At 40.2% G+C, this 23,395-nt stretch overlaps 1 protein-coding gene across 2 annotated transcripts in view; it reads left to right on the plus strand.

Annotated features, from left to right (window-relative positions):
- The first annotated feature begins 584 nt into the window (after positions 1-584).
- The window catches only part of LOC101845076 (ras-related protein Rab-35), a 29,226-nt gene continuing 6,415 nt past the window's right edge, over positions 585-23,395 (plus strand). Inside the window, exons 1-6 of one of the 2 annotated variants that reach the window (XM_005093903.3) lie at positions 587-733; positions 15,213-15,263; positions 15,672-15,795; positions 18,408-18,532; positions 19,477-19,601; positions 22,231-22,409. In XM_005093903.3, the coding sequence (XP_005093960.1) occupies positions 682-733; positions 15,213-15,263; positions 15,672-15,795; positions 18,408-18,532; positions 19,477-19,601; positions 22,231-22,362 (609 nt within the window). In that variant the 5' untranslated portion in view covers positions 587-681 and the 3' untranslated portion in view covers positions 22,363-22,409. Of the gene's footprint in view, positions 734-15,212; positions 15,264-15,671; positions 15,796-18,407; positions 18,533-19,476; positions 19,602-22,230; positions 22,410-23,395 lie in introns of both variants that reach the window. The other variant, XM_005093902.3, reaches the window with a different exon arrangement.

Consider the following 23,395-nt stretch of genomic DNA (forward strand, 5'->3'; position numbering starts at 1 on the left):
ACGAAAGAGAATCACCAACGCAGTGGGGCAATATGAAGATCTACTGACCACAGTGAAGAGACGAAAACTAAAATGGTATGGGCATGTCACAAGATCCACAGGACTTGCCAAAACAATCCTGCAAGGAACCGTACAAGGAAAGAGAAAGAGAGGAAGGCAGAGAAGGAGATGGGAGGACAACAATACAGAGTGGACAGGAAAGACGATGGGTGACAATCTGAGGAGAGCAGAGGACAAAAATAGATGGCGAGAGCTGATTTTCCAATGCAGTGGTGCCCCAACGGTTGCCCCAACCACGGGATAGAAGAAGAAGAGAAGAAGACCCTTGAACGATTTGAAAATAAAATACCATTTTCTTAACATAGCTTGAAAGCTAAAAGAAAAAAGTATATATACACTGGAGAGATGGTCATAACAGAACCATCCACTTTGTACTGTGTACCATTGTTACAAAAGTAGAAGAGTTAATCTCCCGGCACAGCTGTTTTTAATTTTTATTTCGTGCCTAGGCTACGTCGTTGTTGTCGGTTCAGTTTTTAGTTGTTATGCCGGTGTGCGCATGCGCATATGACTCATAACATAACTCGGAAATAGATTTCTATTCATCAATTGCTTCCGTCGCTTCCGAGTTCAACTCCCCTTACGAGTTATCGATAAGGAGTAGAAATATTGACTTGAGAGATGGCTCGTGAATATGATCATCTATTCAAGCTTTTAATTATTGGTGACAGTGGTGAGTTTCAATATTTTTCCAGTCAGAATGTGTTTTTCACAAAGACTGCTTGACACTAGATAGATCTAGATCTGTTGTCCCCTTCTTCATGAACGTACGAAAGTGGAAGTTCCTCCCCAATAATTTGAAGCTGAACTGAAGACTTGACTTGGCTTCATCACTTCATCCCAAAGCCAAAGCGGCTGCCCACTTTCAATTGAATTCTATGGACCAAACGTGCGTCTAAATGAGTAGGACTGTAGCTGTAGACTACAGTGTACAGGCAAGCAGAGTAATCAAATTAGTGGATAGGTTTGGGGAAAGAGATGGCAGGAATCCTTTTTTTTATACTTTGACTTGGGTTTCTACACTGAGCGGAGCGGAGCGGGGCTGAGTAACTGAGTAGATCTAGGCCTGTTGTTGTTTTCAGTTTTGTCTGCTAGCAGGATACATTTTTACTTTTAAATTATGCCCGCTTGCAGATGCAGCTCTAGATCTAGAATCTAGATTCTAGATCTACTGTTGGGGGTAAAACCGCAGAATATATTATATAATAATAAAAAAGGCCACCTCTATTCTCACCCCGGGTGAGAATAGCGCAGGCAAGTCTTTTGGCTATTCTCACCCGGTGTGTGCGTTCACCGTTATAGCCTAGATCTAGATCTAGATCTAGACCAACCAATTTTGCGCTCACCCTAAACCACAGAATTCTACACTGTGATAACAGAAAAATTGTAGAATTCTGTGCCGTGAACCTAGCAATGCCAATGAAAATTTAAATTTCACTTTACCCTGTTTTGTTTGGTACCTAGAAAGAATTTTCGATTCTAAGAATTATGCTTCTTGAATTTTGAGAATCGGTTCATGAATAAAAAAGTTATGGGGTTGTAAAGGTCGGCAAAATATGGATGACCCACATATATAGGAAAATACTCCTAAAAAGTAGGGGCGGGCACGAGACGAGCCGAGTCTCGTTTCTCGCGAGTAACGGCCTTCCCATCACTGCCCGGGCACTAAACTTCTGCTCGGTACCGAGACGTGATACTGCCCGTTGGCTTGACATAACGAGTAACGGTAACGAGAGTGAGAGGCAAGAATTGACAACGCAGACAGTGCCACCCATCACCGTGCCGTCCTGTGTGTGAAACTGAAAGGGAGGGGAGAGGGTGGCGAGACGAGGCGAGTGGGGAGTTGATCAGGGCCTAGGCCTAGGTCGTCTCCCTACCTTCCTTCACCGCCTGCGCCAGCGCAACCGAGCTAGCCTAGCCTAGTTTCTAATCTAAGTTTAGATCCCCGCCACGACGGTCTTCTCGCTTTTAACGAGCTGCTCGTTCTGTGGGGCGAGAAGAGAAATCTCGGCCACGGCCGGCCTTCTCGCTGAACGAGTGGCTCGAACTGCGGGGCGAGAAGAGAAATTGGTCACGAGACGAGAAGCATTGCCCGAGACATGAGGCGGGCAGTATTTCTCGTTCTCGGGACCGGTCTCGGCGAGAAATAGGTCAGTTTCTCGGTCTTCTCGCTCGGGAAGGAAAAAGCGCTACCCGCCCGTCTCTACTAAAAAGTGGACCACGCAGTAGCAGATTCTGTAAGAAAATTGACGATATCTCGGTAACTAATCGGAGTGTTCGAGAGAAACTTGGCTACCCGATGTGTTTTTGAGTGTAGAAATCATTTCTGCAGTCAGATTTACTACCAATTTCTTAGTTATTTTGTTATATAATTAAAATTGTGGTGTACATATTACGATTTTGCGAAAAAGGGGTGTCTGGATGAGTCCATTTTATTTATAGCATCGTATCACAACATGGGATCTTTAAGAATATATGTCGGCAGCGTGACTAAATAATGGCAAAGCTTTTTATGATGACTTTAGACCATGCCAACTGTAAAAGATAAGTTAATTCATTCTAGCATGCCGTACAATTAAAAATTCTTTTTCCCCGTTGAGACGCGAACACCTCGAGACGAGATAACCTCGCCTCGGAATACCCCCATTGCGATGTTACAGGGGAATAGAGAGAAAAACAACTGGATGTGCGCGCCCGCCATTGCCTTATTTCAAGTGACCAATGAACGGGCCCGGAATAGTCATGCGGGGATTTGTAGGTCACATACATTTGCCACGAGAGTGAGGGGAAAATGGCCGGTCTCCGTGCGAAGCCGCTTTGGATAGGGGGGTAGTCGTGCATTTATGATCGGGTCTAAACAACTACTTGACACAGAACATTCAGATTTGAGCACACTATAGAGGATAGATAGATCTATTACCATCTCGGCGTTGAAATTCAAACTCCTTATAGTTTTCGGTGTACACGATACGAAAGTGTTCCTGACACCAAAAGTATAGGTTAATTTATGTGTACGAACTTTAACGTCCACATATCATTAGTTTGCCCTATTTTCTGATTGGTTGCCGAGTTTCATTCGGATTGGTTCTGAAATAGAGCAGACCGAGGTTGACAAAGTTAGTCACCTACGCTTCGGCCGGGTCCGCAAAATCGCCCGTAAACGGGGACCAAATTTTCGCCTCGCGGGAAAGCCCGATTGGCATTGCTAAACAAACGTTCCATTACTACTATTACTACTGTTAGCCTACTAAAAACGTACAATTTTGTCTGTGGGCAGAACTGAGAGAGGAGTAGCGAGAGAACTTCCAGGCAAAACAAAATGGCGACCCGCGTAGTTCGGCTCGATTCGAAAAATTAAATAGCAGTAGCATCTTTGTAGACGACCAAATTAATTTACTTTTGTGTTTTAACATCATTCTTTTACTTTGTTTTGGTCAATTTGATCGTCCACACCGATAGACAGTTTTCAGAAAGAGAGAGAGAGAAGAGGGGAGAGGAGTAGATCTTGCGAGAACTTCCGGGCAAAACAAAATGGCGACCCCCGTAGTTCGGCTCGATTCGAAAAGTGAAATAGCCATAAGCATCTTTGTAGTCGATAAAATTAGCTTGCTTTTGTGCTATAACGTAATCTTTTCTTTGCCTTTATCCATTTGATCATCCACATCGATAGAAAGTATTCCGAAATTAGGAAAAACAGGTCTTGTTTCACACCGGGTGAGAATAGCCTACGGTGGCAAGTCTCACCCGGGGTGAGAGGTCGATCGTATTTCTATTCTCACCCCGGGTGAGAATAGCCACTTCCATATATAAATTGGTGATCTTGTAGTAGTTCCGTTCATTAAAGTCCGCGATCCATAAAAATTTGTTTACATTCAGAGAAGAAAATATCCAGATAGGCAACACAAAGGACAGGGATGCAACCTAGATCTAACTGCAAAACATCAAATATGTGGTAAAATTCACCCCCCTCCCCTTCATATTTTTATCGAGGCCTAATTTTATTAGGTCAGGGCAAGCCCCTCTGAAACCCACCTACTCTTGACTTTAATAACGAACGAAACAGCAAAATCACCCATAAATCTATTATATTGATCGAAGTGACTATTCGGACTCGAGTCCGAATTCGGACTCGAGTCCGAATATGAAAAAATGTTATTCGGACTCTGGTTCTTGTCCAGCATGACATCACTTCCGACTTCCTGTGACTCGTGACTCCGGCTTCCTGTCCTGCCTCACTCGTGACTCGCCTCAGGCTGGGTAGAGACCGGGATCACTTCGGGCAAAATGGCGTTAAATTGTGCAGGAGCCGAGTTTTTATTTTATGATGAATTTGAGGCCGGCCTGAAAATTTAGAGCGCTTCTAATAAATGTTTATTTGCCAAGAGGTCATCAGAAGCAATTAAAGATGGCTCGTTAGCGTGTGTCGGGGTCGGATGGGCGGCCTGCACACGTATGGCTGTGTGTGCGTGTCGGGGAGGGGGGGGTGCTATCGGTCCGGGCGTTGAACGTCGCATACGCGTCAGTCCCCCCCCCCCGGCAACTGATCATTATTACAATAATATGCTAGTCTTGACGTAGATCTACGTAATGAATTGTGCGCTGGTCTATGGAATCAAAAGTTGCCGTATGCTCGGCTCTACACAGCAACACAACTTTTTCTTGGTAAACAATCGAGATGACACAGGCTTGTGTATTTGAACGAATCGTTCTTTTTATTTTACACAGTTCATAATATGCAGGTGCCAGGAGATCTGCTAATCTTCAATTTTACTTTTTTCTACAACAAAGAAAGTGGGAAACATTGGGGGGGGGGGGGGGGGGGGTATCAATGAGGCGATGATCATCGGATCGGCAGACAAGGTGTGGGGGAAACTAAAAAATGGCGGAAAATTGGAAGCACTGAACGTTAGATCTATAGAACAAAAACACTTCCTTTTTTCCGGACTGGTGTCCGAATAACATTTTTTCTTATTCGGACTCGAGTCTGAATATGAATTTTTTTTATTCGGACTCGAGTCCGAATATGAAAAAATGTTATTCGGACTCGAGTCCGAATAATGACGGCCTATATTGATATGAGCAATTGCATAATTGCCAAAACGTGAGACTCTCTTGAGACTCAGTGGTGCAAAAAAAAAAAATTTTTCTTACCAATTCGACTCTCTTTTCTGTCAGTCACAGATTGACATTTAGTGCCCATATTATTCCTAGAGTATCAGAGCAAGGAGATGTAGGGTTTTGGAGATATGGGTCTATTGGTTTGGCAACTACTGTATTTCTTGTCATGTCATGTAACAGTGATGACAAAAACAGATAAGCAGCAAGGCAAATTTTGGACTTTAAATTCCATTTGTTTAGTAAACAAAGACTTTGTACTCTATGAACTCCATTCATAATGGTAATATGAATGACAAGCTTTGTAACAATGACGCAGTGTACAGAACATGTCATCATTGTTATGTACAAGAAAGGATACACATTGGACATTATCATTGACAACACATCACAATAGTGAAAGGCTGTACGAATAGTTATCGAAGCCTCAGGACCAGAAAAAAAGTGTAAAACAATTTTTAAACTAATATGAGGCAAAAGCACAAAATCAATGGAGCTGTCCTGTACATAACAGTGATGACAAACATGACTTGTACATTTATTATAACAATGATGACACAATGTACAGGAAAAGACAAAGTCATGCCTCCAGAGAGAAATGCGCACTTTAAGAATTTAAAAAAAACCAGGAGAGGTTTCTTTTGCTTTGAAACAGATATCAGGTCATATCAAAGACAGTGGACGATCACAATTATGTTGCTAATTATGACAAACAGTACTCGTACATAACAGTGATGACAAAACATACTGGGAAACGGTAAAATCATGCCTATAAAGAAAAATTTGCACTAAGAGATACACAGATCAATAAAGGCATATTTTGCTTCTAAATGAATCTTGCATGTATGAAATATAATATATGTTGAAAACTTTGATATTAGCAATGATGACAAATATTACTTACATAACAATGATGACGTATTGGAAAAGGGTATATCATACCAACAAAGAACAAATGTGTATTTTTGAGTTAGACAGATAAACAAGGACATGTTTGTTTATTTGTTTGAGTAAAGAGAGCACACATGACTTGAAAAATGTTTGCTCTTAGGACAATGTAATTTCTAGTACGTCAGTCAGTCTTGTACGGCTGCATGACGACACCCCAAACGTCATCACTAAGCACAAAAGCTAAGTCTATAACCACAGAAATGATCCATCTCTCGAAGTTTGTTCACACATCACACTCTTGTTCCAGGAATCCAGTGTAAACACCCCAATTTCACTAAAATATTCAACAGAGTAACCTAAAAACACGCAAAACAGTCCAGTACGTCACATTCAACTCAAAATTCTTGTGCGTCACCAACGCTGAAGGCAATAACTACTTTCGTTTCTTCTGTTTCCCCCATTGCTTCCGTTGTTCTGGGGAAGCGGGTAAGGGGAAGTCACTCAAGAAAACAATTATATCCGGGCACTTTTGATGACCCGTTCAAAACAAAAGTGGACGAAATTCGGACTTCCGGCACGTCGCAAGTTGACGACAATCATGGCGAATGTTAAACAGCCGACTGAAATCGTAGATCTAGGAATCCGATGTTCCTTTCGCGCATCTCGGCTTTTGAAGTATTGAATAAACAACGAAAAGCAAAAAGATTTAACCAGCTACGGTGATTCTACTGAAAAATAATGGTGTTTTCTGAAACACCTAGTCCCTGACGACACGACTGACGCACAAGTGATCCGAATTGTTTGTTTATTTGCAAACAAATAAACCGATGTCTTGAGCAAATTAACCTTTTTCGATGACAAATAGCATAGGATCAAAGCACCCGTAAAAAAAACCCACCCAAAAATACTAAATTTTGGACATTCTTGGAAGTTTGCATTGGTGTGCTCAAAATGACACTCCAGGAATCACTAAAAAAAACGAACATTTTTGGCACAAAATTTACAAACTCAAGATTATAAAGCTGACATGGGGTCTGAAACTGCTAATGCAGGTTCTACATCCTATATTTGACATGTGTATAGTATAAGTTTTGGAGGAATAAATACAAATGCATCACATTTTATGCACACTAATGTGAGATGTGTGTGTTTTTCCCCACGTTTTGGCAATGGCTCATATAGATCTACAGTCAAACCTGCCCTGACGGCCACCTCTATAAGACGGCCACCTGTACAAATGGCCGCTTTCCCTTTCCCCCCTTGCGTTTTTTCTATATAATTTAACTGTGTAAAATGGGCACCTGTCCAACGCGGCCGCCATATTTTAACACACAATCCCTATTACAGTAAGCAATTTACACCTGTCTTAGACGGCCACCTTAGTGACTCCATTACGTTTTGTCATAAATTGGGCATTGGCCCCTGGCGTTGTTACGTTGTAGGCGAGCCGTCATAATTCAATCACCTGTCGTTGTTGTTAGGTAGTCCCTCCAACCGATCATGTTGCATATAGACCCCTCCCACTGTTGACCAATAGCTACCACTTTTCAGCTGCTGGTAAGATAAGTGTGTGATCCCTCAAAACCCATAAGCCCCACCCAGAACTCATACACAAATCGTAAGTGAGATGAGTGGTCACTGTTTACCCAGTCTGCAACAAAGTAACAAAGGACGTCAACATGAACTTGTGACAGAAGCGTCGCTCGTTCTCCAAGTGGTGGCTACCCATGTGTTTGTTTTAACATGGCACTCGGTCTTCCTCGTCTGATACATTTAGTTTTATTGTCACCCTTGTGCAAAATCAGCAACAAAATAAAAATTACAAACAAAATACAAACCAACACCACCAACAACAAAAATAGCAACAATGTGACTACTTTCCATTGGGACTTCAGATGGGAATGGTTCATTTTCTTCATCTTGATCAGTCCTGCCTAAGACGGCCACCTGTCTATAAATACGGCCACTTTTCTCCTTGACAATGGGTGGCCGTCTTACACAGGTTTGGCTGTATATATATGTGGCCACAAAATGTGACAAAAGCTGTAGCAAATCTTGTGTATAGACGTGTATAGAGTGTATACAGACCCGGTAACCGGGAACAAAGTCACAGAAGTGTATACAGACCCGGTAAGGGAAATCTTTTGCGATTTTGGAAAGCTTCAGTGCCTTCTTGGCTCAGGGTAGACCTAGGTGCTTTTACATCTATGGCCTATGTGTAGATCAAGACAGACAGACATAAATCATAGATCTAGTTTCGAGGCCTAGATAAATGAAAATTACAGATGTCTTTTCGATGAACGATCGTTTTACCACCGTTTTGGAGTTGGATGAATCTATAAAACCATTGTCATAATTCCAATCAAACAGTCACCCTCTCTACTTGTCTGTCTCTCTCCATCTCTCTCCCCTCTTCTCCCCCCCCCCCTTCTCTCTCTCTCTCTCTCTCTCTCTCTCTCTCTCACTCACTCACTCACTCACTCACTCACACACACACACACACACCCTCTTTACCGGGTCTGGGCTCTGAAACTTTCCGAAATCACAAAAGATTTTCCCTACCGAGTCTGTATACTTCGTGACTTTGTTCCCGGTTACTGGGTCTGTATACACTTCGTTTCAGCAAGGCCACCTATATTCTCACCCCAGGTGAGAATAGTGCAGGCGGGCCTTTTGGCTATTCTCACCCAGTGTGCCTTCACCGTGATAGGCCATCCCGTATAGTGTTCACCGTGAACAAACGTTCCAACGCTCTTGTGTTGAAAGCATGCAATTTTTGGGGGGGGGGCAGGAGAAAGAGACAGAGAGAGGAGTAGCATGAGAACTTCCAGGCAAAACAAAATGGCGACCCGCGTAGTTCGGCTCGATTCAAAAAGTGAAATAGCCATTGCATCTTTGTAGACTACCAAATTAGCTTGCTTTTGTGTTTTAACATCATTTTTTTTATCTTTGTTTTATTTTTGTAAATTTGATCGTCCTCACCAATAGACAGTGTTCCGAAATTCTAGGAAATACAGGTCTTGTTTCACACCAGGTGAGGATAGCCAACGCTGGCAAGTCTCACCCCGGGTGAGGATAGCCACTTCCTTTCAGCTAGAAATCTCTTTGCGGTGATTGTTAAGATTCCCGCGTTTAATTCCGAATGTGTGTTTTTCAGGGTTAGAGACCAAAGCGAAACATGCCTGAGGCTATGAAAAACTCATAAGTAATGGAATTAAACGCGAGAATCTTAACAATTGCCCTCTTTTCAACTTTCCAAAAACTTCAAATAGAGATCGTGCTAGAGGGGAGTGCCCTCCTATCACTCACTCCTGTATCATGCTTGGAATTAGTATAGGTCTAGCCCCTTTCTTGCACATTTTTATCTGCTTTATACGAATACTGGAGAGGAATTACATAATGAGCGACAACTATAAAATATTAGATTATATTATCATTTCATTATAATCAAGTTGACCTTGACATAAAAATCTTTTTTACCTCTACCTCTAGCTAGAATTGTGATACGTTCTTACTGTCAGCGCTTGTTTTCAACTGAGCTTGTTGCTCAGTACAGCACCTCATGTCTCAGTGTTAAGTGAAAGGACTTGGGTTCAAAATGAGATGAGGCATTAGGGTCTAGTCTTGTCTGATTGCAACTTCCCAATCCTAGTCAGCCTTGTTTTTAATGGCATCCTGTTCTTGAAGTGTTGTCAGTGACATCTTGACCCTAATCCTGCGGGAGCCGGGTTTATGTTCTTCGATATAAGCTTATTTCGGCACCCCGCCTTCGTTCCGGTCCAGTGTCAGTCCGGCCCTGGCTCAGCGCATGTACGCTGATCATCATCTCCGTGTGATGATCGGGTTCGTATTCCCGCAGCTCAAGTGTGCGTTTATCAGCTTGAGTTTGTGTGCATTTGTGGCATACTTCTAGAACCGCCTGCCTTGGTTCGCTACCGAAGTAAACATCACATTCGAAACATGCGAAGTTGGTAGCTCTAGATGTTCGTCCAATGAAGTTAGAACTTGGACCTGAGGAGCTCGAAAGGATAGTCAGGAAACAAGACATCCATTTTTCTATACAAAATCTTTCAAATGAGCTTGATTTGGTATGAAATATTACGTGATAAAATTAAGCTCATTATTTGATTGTTTTTAATACCATTGTGCAGAAGTGAAAAGATCTTTATTTTCGAACACCAGATCATTCGTAACTAAAATTAGTAAAATGAGTGTCTAAAAAGGTTTTTGGAATGGGCATTGCTACTCTTATCAGCTTATGAGAGGGGGTTATTCATGTGTTCGTAACACTTTATAAATAGAAGGCTATAAAAGATAAAGTGTTATTTTCATCATCGATAAATAATAAATTGCATTTATATAGGCGCATTTCCGCATAAAAGTGCTCAATGCGGTGTACAATAATACAAAGAACATATGAAGCGCACAGCTCCTATAGTAATCCTCCTTCTCTCTCTCTCTCTCTCTCACTAGTCTCACTCTGTCTCTCTCTCTCTCTCTCTCTCTCTCTCTCTCTCTCTCTCTCTCTCTCTCTCTCTCTCTCTCTCTCTCTCTCTCTCTCTCTCTCTAGTACATCCTTGAGTAAAGACAATCCCACAAAGCTTACCCAGACACCATCGCACTCATTGATGAATTCACACAGTCATAAATTCTCACAGAACAAAACAGCATGAATAAACGATACTGAGAGAACATAATAATATTTGTATTGGGAATGTCGGAAATTACAGATTGAAGCTGGACTGAAACAAATGCGTTTTAAGTGCTGATTTAAATTTTGATAAAGTGGTGGACTCCCGTAGATGAGCTGGTAACGCGTTCCACAAGGAGGGGGCGTGGTGTTGAAAAGCTCTCCCTCCGAGTCTCTGACTTTTTCTTTGGACGGGTCTGAAAAGTCTTTCGGCGCCGATCTTAAAGGCCGAGATGGTATATTCAATGATTAACACATTTTCACAGTATTCATGGCGAAAACATACGTTTCCAGTTCCACTCACTGTACTCAAACAGTAGACACTGACAAGACGCAGGACAAGAGTTAAGTACTGATCCACTTTCTGCCAAAACTGATTGAAAGGGGATTGCAAAAATAGAGATGAAATGATTACATCAGAATGATGCGTGCTTTGATTATGATTCCAGGGTTTTGTGAACTCTTGCCAAGATTAGTGCTTTTACAGTTGAATCTGCTGTGAAGGCCACCTTCAAATAGTGACCCCCATTCCCTCTTGTGGTTTTTCTTTTTCATTTTATAATGACAAATTACAAGATGTCCACTTGTCTACAAATACAAATACAACTGCTTTTCTCCTCCCCAATGGGCAGTCTTCTTAGACAATTTTGACTATGCGGAAAGCTTGCATATACCTGCAACTAGAAAGCTGTTTATTTGTGGTATTTTCAGTTTTATTGGTAATTCCCTATTTTTGGTTTTCATGGCATTTGGACCACAAGGTCAATTGGCCTCTTGTGAAATGTTTATTAAATGAATAGAATGTGACTTTAATATAGATATGTACCCAGCTTTGCTCGCTGTCGACGCCTTGGCATCATTGCTCCTACTGGTCTTCACCGCGGAGGCTTTTTACATCTACATTGCTGTCTAGCCTTTCACAGTCACACCTGGCTTCTAGATCTATATATATATTGCTTTAGAATAGGTCTGCCTTGATTAACTCCTCTCTTGATCTACATTGCTTTAGTGTATTGCTGTCTAGCCCTTCACGGTCACAAAACGCGGGTATCGCCTTACACCATCACAAAAAAGCGCTTTAGAAGAAAATAATAATCCACAAAAGGGCTGCTACACTGTAAAAGGAACACACCGACGTCTTCAAAATCACAGAGGCAGTGTCTCTAGCTTGTTCACTTTCCTCTGACAGCGTTTTTTAAAAATCTAGCTCATTGACAAATGTACCTCTATGCCCACGAAACTTTGCATGGCACTTCTACAGGCTAGCAACCTAACAAAAATATTTTTTTTAAATCTTGACCCAGTAATAAAAAAGTTTTTCTCTTTGGGCCTTATATTAAAAACAACTTTTTGAATGCATACACAGGATCACGTCACCACGTATGTGAGTCTCGAAAATTACTTACCCCGTCTTTTGAATCATATTTCTTAGGCGAACGTTATCGAGCGGTAATAAACTTCCATTGAGAAGGAGAGCAACGCTGACTTGTTTCTCAGTGGAATAATCACAAAGGCCAAAGAAGGAATGGAACTTGTCAAATATATTGTTCTAAATTCGGGAAATGAATAAATAAAAAGTCAAGCTCCGTCATAGGGACGTATCTATCTTTTTGCAGGTACTTGCCAACTTTCAACTCTCTAGCTGTCATAGTTTTATGGGAAAAGTGACACACATGTGTTTCCAAGTTGCCAAACATATATAATAAATATATCAAAGTATATATATGTACTAGCAAAGTACCCGTTCTAGGAACGGAGAAATAGTGTAAGCTAGGTGGTTTACCTTGTGCTTCTTGTTTGCTGCGTTGTCTTTTGGGACTAAAGAAAGACGGACACTCTCTAGTTCACTAGCTAAAATAGCCCCACGCAGGACAATTGGCTAACGTTTGTGTAATGTGTATTTTTCCAAAACAATTGATATTGTCACGAAAAAGTTTTTGTGGGCAGAACTTTGGTCCCACCTTTTATTATAGTATGATATATATATATATTATGAGCTTATTATGTTCTTGAAAGGAAAAAAGAGATAGGAAACTAGTAACTTTCAACAAAGTTATTGTTTTAGTACTGACGGGCTTGGAGATCAGAGCAAACATCTTTTAGAGTTTCTCAAGGAAACTTCAGTGTGGTACCGGTGTCTGTGGTGATACAATTAGGCGCTTAGATGTCGCACTCAGGAGACCAGAGTTCTGTTCCTGAGTGGGGAGAAATTTTTACCCAGTATCTTGGTATTTACTGCTCAGATATTCTATCTATCTCAGCCCATGTTGGCCCTGACAGCCTGGGTTGGAAGCCTGCTTCGTAAATTACAAAAATTGTGTCAATTGGGGCATAAAAACACTAACATTTTTTTTTAAGGTCAGAGGGTTTAATTGTAATCTGCTAGTGATCTAGAATTTTGTGCGTAAATAGTAAATGACTGAGTAAGAACAGGGGGGGGGGGGGGGGGGGGTTGTATAAATTTTACATTACTAGTAGTACAAGGTTTTATAAATATGTGTGTCACGACACAGTGGAATCAGGCGCTCGTCAATTTTTGGGCATTTAGAGTTATTGGTATTGTCTTAAGGGTTATTCATTTGCCTTGCTTTCGATGTAAAAATATTCTTTCATCTTGAATTGAATTAGAGATATTTGCGATTGAAGGAGGTGGGATCACCTGGTTTCATAAGTAAAATTGGCGAGAAAATGGCCGCCAAAATTTGGTGACTTCCATAGCTTAAAGTTAAAGAGGGGGGCTCTCGTGGCCTAGAGGTTAAGGTGTTGGCCTCTCATTCAAAGGTCCCGGGTTCGAATCCGGGTAGCGACCGATAAATTTTCTTCTCTAAAATTGTCTCCTTTCACCTCCTTTCCTGCTCTCTAGCAATGTTCTGTTGTCTGCTTTCATTTCCACTTTCTGCCCCCACCCCCTCACCTCCTTTGCCCCCCTCCTCTGGGCTCCTGACCCTTTCTGCAGCCTTTCTACTGCTACTCCTTGGATCCTCCTTACTGCTGTCTTTCTGCCACACCCCTGATCTTCTGGTAGGAAGATCTACACCTAGCCTTCTCGGACAAGGGCGAAAAATCTCGGAGGGCCCGTGTGCAAGTTGCACACGTTAAAGATCCCTTGGTGGTCTAAAATCGATAAGAGTAGGCTTCGGCCGCCACCCGGGCAGAATTTAAAAAATTCCTACCAACTGAAAATATTAGGTGTGTCCCGCACGCTCATATGACCTATGCAGTTGCGAGCGCCGTAAAACACTTTACCAAAAGAGAAAAAAAACAAAGTTAAAGAGTCCTCGGTAACTGCAAATTTACATTTTTTGTGCCTTAAATCAATGTTTTTCGAAAAAATCCACAAATAAAAGTATTTTTGAATGGACATTCAAGGTGTTGAACCAAAAATTCGTGGAGAAAAAAAAATAAATGTCCAAACTGGCAGAAAAATGCCGATTTCTCAGATTTCATTATTTTGACGAGCGCCTGATTTCATATTTTATTTTTTATTTTTTTTTTTTTTTGGTAAGTGTTTTATGGCGCTCGCAACTGCGTGAGGTCGTATTAGCTTGCGGGACACACCTAATGTTTTCAATTGAAAATTTTGAATTTTGACTGGGTGGCGGCCGAAGCCTACTCTGATGTTATACCACCAGCAAAGTGCACACAGGAACTCTGAGATTTTTTCGCCCTTGTCCGAGAAGGCTAGGTGTTGATCTTTCCTACCAGATCAGGGGTGTGGCTGAAAGACAGCAGTAAGAAGGAGCCAAGTAGTAGCAGTAGAAAGGCTGCAGAAAGAGTCAGGGGCCCAGTGGAGGGGACAAAGTGGGTGAGGGGGTGAGGGAAGAAAGTGGAGACGAAAGCAGAGGACAGAACATTGCAAGAGAGAAGGAAAGAAGGTGAAAAGAGACAATTTTTAGAAAAGAAAATTGTTTGGTGGGGCTACCCAGTTTCGAACCCGGGACCTTTGATTGAATGAGAGGCGAACACTTTAACCTCTAGGCCGCGAGAGCCCCCTCCATATATAATTATATATTGCATTATTACTAATGCTAGGTAGATAAATGTTTTCATAAACTTGGAAGGTGAATCATTCCTTTTTTGTACGGAATGAATGTTTACAAGTTTTGATTTTTCTATGTCTATTTTTTTGTTGTTGTTGTTGGGATGGTCAAGGTCTGGTTAGATTCAGCCAGACTGCATGAAGTGCCTTTCTTTGTAAAATTAATTTCTTAATGATTGTTATACCTTTACAATATTGTAAGATCAATATGTACAAATGGCTTCATCAGACCTTATGTGCTTTTTAACTTTTCATTTTCTTTTAAATATGGCCCCCTTTTGTTCATTTTTTTAGAATGGCGTTGAAATCATTTTATTGCTTATGGTTTTGTTTTTTTACTTTGTGTGTTTGGTGATGTAAAGCAAATGTATTGTTCAAAAGATAACTTGTCTATATATCTGCATTTGTTTCTTTCAGGAGTTGGCAAGAGCAGCTTGCTGTTACGATTTGCAGACAATGTATTTTCCGGTAAACATCCCTACTTTTCTTCCTCTCTTGTAAAATGTAATACACACATATATATAATATATAAATATAAATTGTTTTAGATTACTGCATGGTTAGAGTAGAGGGAGTAGTTGTCATTGCTGGATGTAAATACTGATGACAATGCTCAATGTTTGAACTCTTTTCCCGAATTTAGGACTCTTGTCTCAAAGTTCATGTATAGAATTGGTGCCTTCCTATTACCACAGCCCAGGATGACCTTTGTTTTGTGTTTTTTTAATGAAGTAAAGGACAGTGGCAGTGTTAGTTTTGTAATGTCAGCCTTTGCCTGTCATGAGTGTTATGAAAAATATTTCCTTTTTTTGTGGCTGCTGTTCACTAAGTACAGAATTGGAACTATTGTGATGCTTTTTTACATTTTTATTTCAGGGACATACATAACGACTATTGGTGTAGATTTCAAAATTAGGACTATTGATGTGAATGGAGAACGGGTCAAGTTACAGATCTGGGACACTGCTGGACAAGAGAGATTCAGAACAATCACATCAACGTAAGTTGAAAAGATACCTTTGAAGTTGTTTCTTTTGGGGTCAACTTTTAGGAAGAATTACTGTTTTCATGGGTCTCAACAGTCCGCTATTTAGCGGATTTCCGCTACAGCCATTTCATCCGCTAAACTCCGCTACTGCGACAGCGGGCCAATCAGAAAGAGAGGTGTTGGGAGCTGGGTGACTGCCAGGCCCTGGGAATTTTTTTTTAATCCCCGAGACCCGGGAAAATACATAAAAGTGGCGACGTAAAACCCTCTACTATAAAAATAATAAATACATAAAAGATCTCCAATATTTGAAAACCAAATCCAATGTCTTTTTGTTCATTTCTGCCGGTCGCGATTGTGATATTAATTCGGCTCTGAGAGTACGTTTCACGCGAACTGGCGGTTTTTGGCAGCAAGCGGAATTGTGTCACCAAGGTTCGACTGGAAAATCAAGATCTACTTCCGCTTTCTTTACGACCCAGAAATTTGTCAGATTGTCTGATAACGCAACAATTATTGTAACAGGCAGGTTCAGCATTACCATCGTGGTGTCACCATGAAAATAAATAAATAAGTATTTGTCACTGTGCCATCACTTATGGGGGCAACAAAAAGAAAAGAAAGTTATACAAGCGTCTTGTCAGGCTCGCCATTGTGACCGGTCAATGAACCCACGCGCTTTCTGAGCGCTTCGAAGTACAGGACTCAGGAATGGGGGGGAGATTATTGATTTTTTTTAAAGACGCACTTGGGGATAGGGGGAAGGCTGGACGCAACACAGGAGGACAAAAAAACTGAAACTGGAAGCAAATATGTTTAATGTTTAGAATTTTTATTACTACTGCAGCTCTCTGCAAAGTAAAGTGTGCGTTGGTGCAGGCCTTGTGTGAAAACGGGAACCGTCATAACTTGTAATTGTGTTATGGAACTTAAGGGCCTAAGTGTTCACGTTTCATTGGATTGGTGATAGTAAATTAGATCTTTGTATTTTAGCTTTCTGTTAATGATTCGCAGATTTTCAGTAACACTGCTTCTTGCCCTCCCACAGTTCTTACACCTCTCACACTGAATAGGTCTACTTGGGCTATTCTACTGTACTTTGAGTTTGAGCATTAATTTTTGTCTTTCACGTTTATTATATAGGCCTATATATATGATATGAATTATCATGACAGTCGATGTTCTATTTCTAGGCTCATAACAAGATTCATTTTTATATAGTTTATGTAAACAGGCGGATGTGATGAAGGGACAATATTAATAAGTCGCACAAGATCCCAGGCACCACCACTTTCTGTACTTAATTAAGATTGTAAATATTTTGTACGTGACTCTTACTTGGAATTGTCTCCCAAACCCTAAAATTGGTGTGAAATAACCTTGCTTTGATAAATTGATGGTTTTTATTTCTGCATTCTAGGGTTCAACAGTATAATAATAATAGGTGTTTCGCGAAAATGGGCTTCTGTGGCGATCACCCGGAAAGTTCCTCCTTATTTTAGAATTCTGAGTTGAGACCCATGTATTTTAAAATTGTTATTGTAGATTTTAATAGTTCTCGTGACAAAATAGGCCACTGGCCATATTCAAAGTTTGGCTGAAATTGTTGTCAGTAACAGTGCTTTACAAAATGCAATCAAAGTGGTCTACCTTTCTTGGCAGAATGCGACATATCCTCTTTGCACCAATCAAGTTTTTTCCTCGAGTCAGGTGACTTCCCTCATATGAGGCAAAAATTTGTCTGTGGTTAGGTCCTTGATTATTCCTAGTCATATCATTATGCTTCAATGTTTTGCCTGTAGTAGAATTAGTTGTTTTTTTGGTTAGATTCATAACAAATACATATTGAATGGTGGTTTGAAGCAGAAACAATTTAAAACTAGCTTTCTGGACAAAAACCGCTTCTTATAAGAAAATAGTTGTATTCGGCTTGCTTACATTTTAAAAACAGAATGAAATTACCCATTTTGTTGGTTTTATTATCATCTCCTTACCTGAGACCTAAAATAAATTTAAAGGTCTTTTGTGTTACTGCGAGCTTAATCCATGAAGTCCGTTACTCCTGTCTGAGTCATTCCTATGGCAGATTTAGATCTGTGACTGTTTGACGAAATTAAATGACCTCGCCTTAAATAAAGTGTATTATTCAGTGGTTCTAATTTTTATTCTTCATGTATTATTTTATCTTACTTAGTTATGATGAAAAAAACTTATTCCCTGCTGATGAGTTGGAGTTTTGAGCTGTCGTATGTAGTTGAAATGTGAATGATATTTCTTATGCTCTTCAATGGACATTTTAAAGTCTGATGAATCATACAGGATGCGTTGTAGTTGTATAGGTCAACAAAAGTGTAAATTAGTAAGGGAACAGTGCATCGCTTTTCTTTATGAGTATGACTAGTTGCTCTTTTTTATGCTTTGGGCTTCAGAAACACGCAGATAGGATTACAACCCCCCCCCCCCCTCCCCACCTAAAAAAAAGAACAATTTAAAAATCTAAAGCCCACCTTTAAACACCCCCCCCCCCCCCCCCCCACAACAAAATAAAAATTTTTAAAAAGGAACTTGTTGATTTTAAGTATATGCTATCTAACTCTGGCAAGGCTTTTGCTTCCATCTTACAGGTATTACAGAGGGACTCATGGGGTCCTGGTTGTATATGATGTGACTAGTGGTGAATCTTTTGCCAATGTTCAAAGATGGTTGCATGAAATTGACCAAAACTGTGATGTTGTCAACAGAATACTTGGTGAGTTGTTTTAATTTGACAATACATCATCAATCAGCTCTTCAGATGTATTGAGCCCCAAATTCTAAATATATATCGTTAACATGTGCTTGAGAAATACTTTGTGAAAAATTCAATTTCTAAATGTTGAAGATAAAAAAAGCTGAAAATGGTACATTATGTGAATACAATATTTTAAAAGAGTGAAACAGTTTTTGTCTCTCTACTGAAAGTTTTTCTCTTTTGGACTTTGAGCAGGTGTACATCTTGCCGACAATATATGTATATATTGTGATCAGGTAGGAAGCAAGTGGCTTTTTCTGATAAATTTTAAGTGTATTGTAAGGTCTGCTTCGACAATCAAGGCACCCCAAAAATTGCAGGTCACAAGGGAGTGACAAACATACAAAAGAAGTAGAGGAAAATGTCCATAGTAAGGATCAGGAAAGAAAAAGCAGCAGTTCCCTGTTGTAGATCAGGGACAGTTATGAGCGAGACATGAGTCAGCCCATTTACAATTCTACTATGCTTGAACGAGATATGTCCCCCCTTTGGGAATGGCCTAAAGACACTTCAGTCAGTGGCACTGCCCCGGGGGTATCCCTTTTTCTGACCATTTAGCAGCTTCTGTCATGAAACAATCAACCTTCACCTTCTGATCAGCTACAACACAGGAGAGCAATTTCTTTGATCTCCATTGATTGACTATTTCCATTTCTTTGAATGGAATAGAGAAACGGGGTGCTGAAGTGCACTTTTCTTTAACCGTATGGCACCTAGCAGAGGAGTGACAGTGCAGTGGATAGATGACAACAATATCTTTTCCTTTATCAGATTACCTCCATAATGATGGTATTGTAATGTGAGAAAGGACAGGAGGTAGATGTTTGACACTGTGTCGCTTTTAGATAATAGTGTGTTTTGGTGATTTTTATTAAACAATACATTTTTTAATGTTCCTTTAGTTGGCAACAAAGATGATGATCCAGACAGGAAAGTTGTACTCACACAAGACGCCGAGAGATTTGCAGAGCGGATGCAGATTCAGTTGTTTGAGACCAGTGCCAAGGAAAACAAAAATGTGGAGGAGGTATGTAGGAAAAAAATATTGCTTTTTGTTGTTGAAAATATGGAAGCTGGTACACATTTGGTTAATTATGGTTCATTGTTCAAGCCCTTATGTTCATAATGAAATGCGTGGCTGTTTATGATTAGGAGAATTTATTTGCTTGCTGATATTCCTCATTTAGCCATCAGTTGTATCTAGCCAACCCTCCACCCACCATCCTTCCCCCAATTTTAAGAATTACTTTTTTTTTCACCCACATCCAAACCTTTTTCTTATTTTTGTTGCCCAGAATTACCTCACTGAAATCTCAATAGCACTCCAAACATGTGCTTTGTATGCCATCTCTATAAGAGCACGATGACCTTGCTGTGGTGGGTCCACTCGAGGGTTGCCTCTGGGTCTCTGGACTTTTCATTTCTATGGCACAGTTAATTTTGGTGGTAAAAGGGTTCACAAATTTTATTTAAATTTTAAATATATATTGCACAGGGTTTGTATGTTCCACAACTGATCATCTCCAGTTTTTAAAAAATGTTCTCCCCTCATGTTTGGCGACTCTTCATGAGTTGTAGTCGATTCCTGGTGGGTGCTTCGGACCATATTTTTTTAATTTATTTTTTTTGCATGATTGTTATCTTTTCAGTTTTTTGTAGTTATGATATTGGTGTTTATTTTATTGTGCGTTTTGTGTAAATGTTTCGTCTTTACGGTAATTAAGAATGGGAAACATAGTAGCCGTTTGATTATTGGTTGAACTTGTTTTGTAAAGTTCCCAAGGCATTCCAAAGGGCTTTTATACCTGGTCTTTAATGGTTCTGGGGAACGAGTTTTGTTACCCTTTGAAATAATACTTCTATAATTGAGAATACCTTTGCTGTTACTTGGGGGGAGGGGTTAATGTTAAAGAAATGTGCATCAATTTAATTTTGGTAGTTACGAACATATGCCAGTGCTTTTCAGTGTGTTGATGGTGTGTGTTATCTACCTGTCTGCTAGCAAAGCTTATGTTTCAAATGCTTTCTGTCAAATGTTTTGTCAACCTTCATCAACACATACCTCAACAAGTAGGCAAGAAAGATATAAAACAAATCTAGTGATACGATTGAATTAGGCACTTGTAAATTTTTTTGGCTTATAAAGTTACTGATATCATCTTGAAGCTTTTTCATTCGTCTTGTTATTGATGACATAAATACCCATATATTGTGAAGAGAAGTGGAGATATTTGTAATTGAAAGAGACAGGGAGTCACTTGATGTCAGAGATAAAATAAGCGAGCAACTGGCCACCAAAGTTTGGTGACCACCAAAACATGAGTGTTCTTTGAAACTGAAATTTAAAAAAAAATTTAGTTGTTTTGTTTTGGGGGGTGTTTTGTGTCTTTGATCAATGTTTTCCAGTAAAATCCATGCAGAAGTGTGTTTTTAATACAACCCCCACCCCACCCCTTATACAAACAAAAGAACTATAAAAATTGCCCTATAGATAGGCACATGCTCCTTTACTTTGATTTCATTATTTTGATGAGTGCCTGGTTTTTCCACGATGCCACACAGATATATGAATCAATACAACGAAGTTGCAACAGTTCCTCATAATGTAAAAGTCGTATAATTTTAATGGGCCCTGCTCAGGAGGATAGGATCCGTCTCTGAAGACAACAGTAATGGAATCCAGTAATACAAATTTAAATTTTTAGGAAATTTTGGTTTGTGATTCTATTACATTAAGAAGGGCTGTTAGTGTCAGTATGAAAAGATCTAGTGTCTCAGAGAGGGTCGTAAAGTTTGTCACTTCTATTGTTTCATAAAAATGTCATTATACTGTCAAACCTGTTATATTGCCTACCTGAGGAGGGAGGAGCCTGAAGTTGAGGCTAGCGGTAGACTGCTCGGGCCAGAGACACTATGTGTGTCAAAGACCCTGGACACGTACAGTTTTGAATTTTTTTTACCCTGATACTCAGACCCTTAACATAGACTTGAATGTGAGTCCTCATAATACAAAAGCATGGTTAGTTTTGGTCATCAAGCTGATATCTGGCGACGCCATATATTTTGCCAACAGGCTGAGGTGGTGCACTTCCTTTGAAGTTTCTCCGACCGACTTTAAAATATCATTCCAGCTTCTTTTTAAAATATTTGCCAAGGCCTTAAAATAATTCTCTAGCAGCCACCAATGGGTGCTGTGCACTGTGTGTGAGTTCCTTTAGCGGCCAGTTTGCTGGCGGTGCAGCAGGGCAAATTTATTTTAGTTTTGATGACGGCGCAAATACTATGTTTATATAGGCGTTCCTTTTCGTACATTGGCAAAACCTAGTGGTAAACCGGGGCGGTGTGGCAGTAAAAGGGGGTGGTGTTATGAGGTTTGCCTGTAGTTAGGATAAATGCCTAATTTTTGTCTAATTGACAGAAACTTTGCAAAGAAGTTTTCAAAATGGTTTTAAAACTTTGTGGTGCTATTTTGTCTTTCAGTGACACATATTCTTGTGATAGTTCAAATGGTGGTCCGTGGTTGTATTTTTATGCTCTTGCATCTTTTTGAAGTTTTGCGTCCTCCTCCTTTTCTTCCCATGTTTTGTTTCCCAACTTTTACCCCTTTGCAATTTTGCCCCCATGTTTTGTCTTGTTTATTCCTACCCTTGCGGCAGATGTTCTTGGCGATAACCCGACTGGTCTTGGACACGAAGAAAAAACAGCAGCAGGCAGTGCAGAAGTCCAGCGACAACACGATACAAGTCGGGGGGTCCTCCCGAGGGGGCAAGAAGAAAAAATGCTGCTAGCCTCCCTCTTCCATCCCCTTACTGTTTTATATGGATATACTATAGAAGTAAATGTTTATGTTTTTGTTATTAGTATGTGGTGCTAGTGAATAGTCTAGACTTATTTTGACTGGTTGTTGTGGTATAATAGTTACGCTCTTCACTGTTGCATGCACAATATGGGTGGTTGGGGGGTGCCACTTGTTGGTCTTACTTCTTTTCTTTCCCTCCGTAGTTTCTGTCTATGTTGCCTTTTCCCTTTTCTAAATAACCATTATTGTGTTTCTCTTTATTCAATCAAATCTGTAAGAGAAATGTGTACGATTCCAGTGCGAGGAAGTTTATATCTCTCTGTTTGCCAGAATGTGTATTCCACTTACCTTGGGTTGGTCCTTTCGGGCAGGGTTAGCGCGTCCAGTCTAGTCAATGATTTCAGTTGTGTGGATGGAGGCGTTAAATCATATAAAATCAAACCTGTCCAAGACAACCGCCCATTGTAGAGGACAAAAGTGATAATCTTTGACAGTAGTCCTCCTGGACAGTTATTTTAATACCAAAAAAAAATGCAAAGTGGGGAGTGGTTGTTTTTGCGGGTTCAGCTGTACGGTCATTTTCCTCATACTGACAATTATGAAAACAAAGTTGTAATCAAATAATATGCCGTTGCATGGAGTGTGAGATTTGTAGGCCTGTGCAATGTTTGTTATTAATTTTTGTATTTCTTTCCTGCAGTAGGCAGTAGTGTTAATGGGTGGATCATAAATCTTGATTTTCTGAGAAAGAGGGATAGGAAAAATCTTCTAATATATATAATATTGTTGTCAGGTTGTTTTACATAAAATGCCCTTGTCAGTTTTTCTAATAGATTTCCAGTATTATTTATAACTGTCTAAAAGTTCCCTTAAGAACAAAAATAGCCTTCTGCAGCCAGGGAATATTTTGAAATTGATGTAGTTCTCAATTATAACTACCGTCGAACCTGTGTAAGACGGAATTGCAAGGGAGCCAGAAAAAAATTCCGTCTTAGACAGGGGAATTTAGGGGGAGATTGGGT

This window comes from Aplysia californica, unplaced genomic scaffold (genome assembly GCF_000002075.1).
Source record: "Aplysia californica isolate F4 #8 unplaced genomic scaffold, AplCal3.0 scaffold00072, whole genome shotgun sequence".
Taxonomy (NCBI): Eukaryota; Metazoa; Mollusca; class Gastropoda; order Aplysiida; family Aplysiidae; genus Aplysia; species Aplysia californica.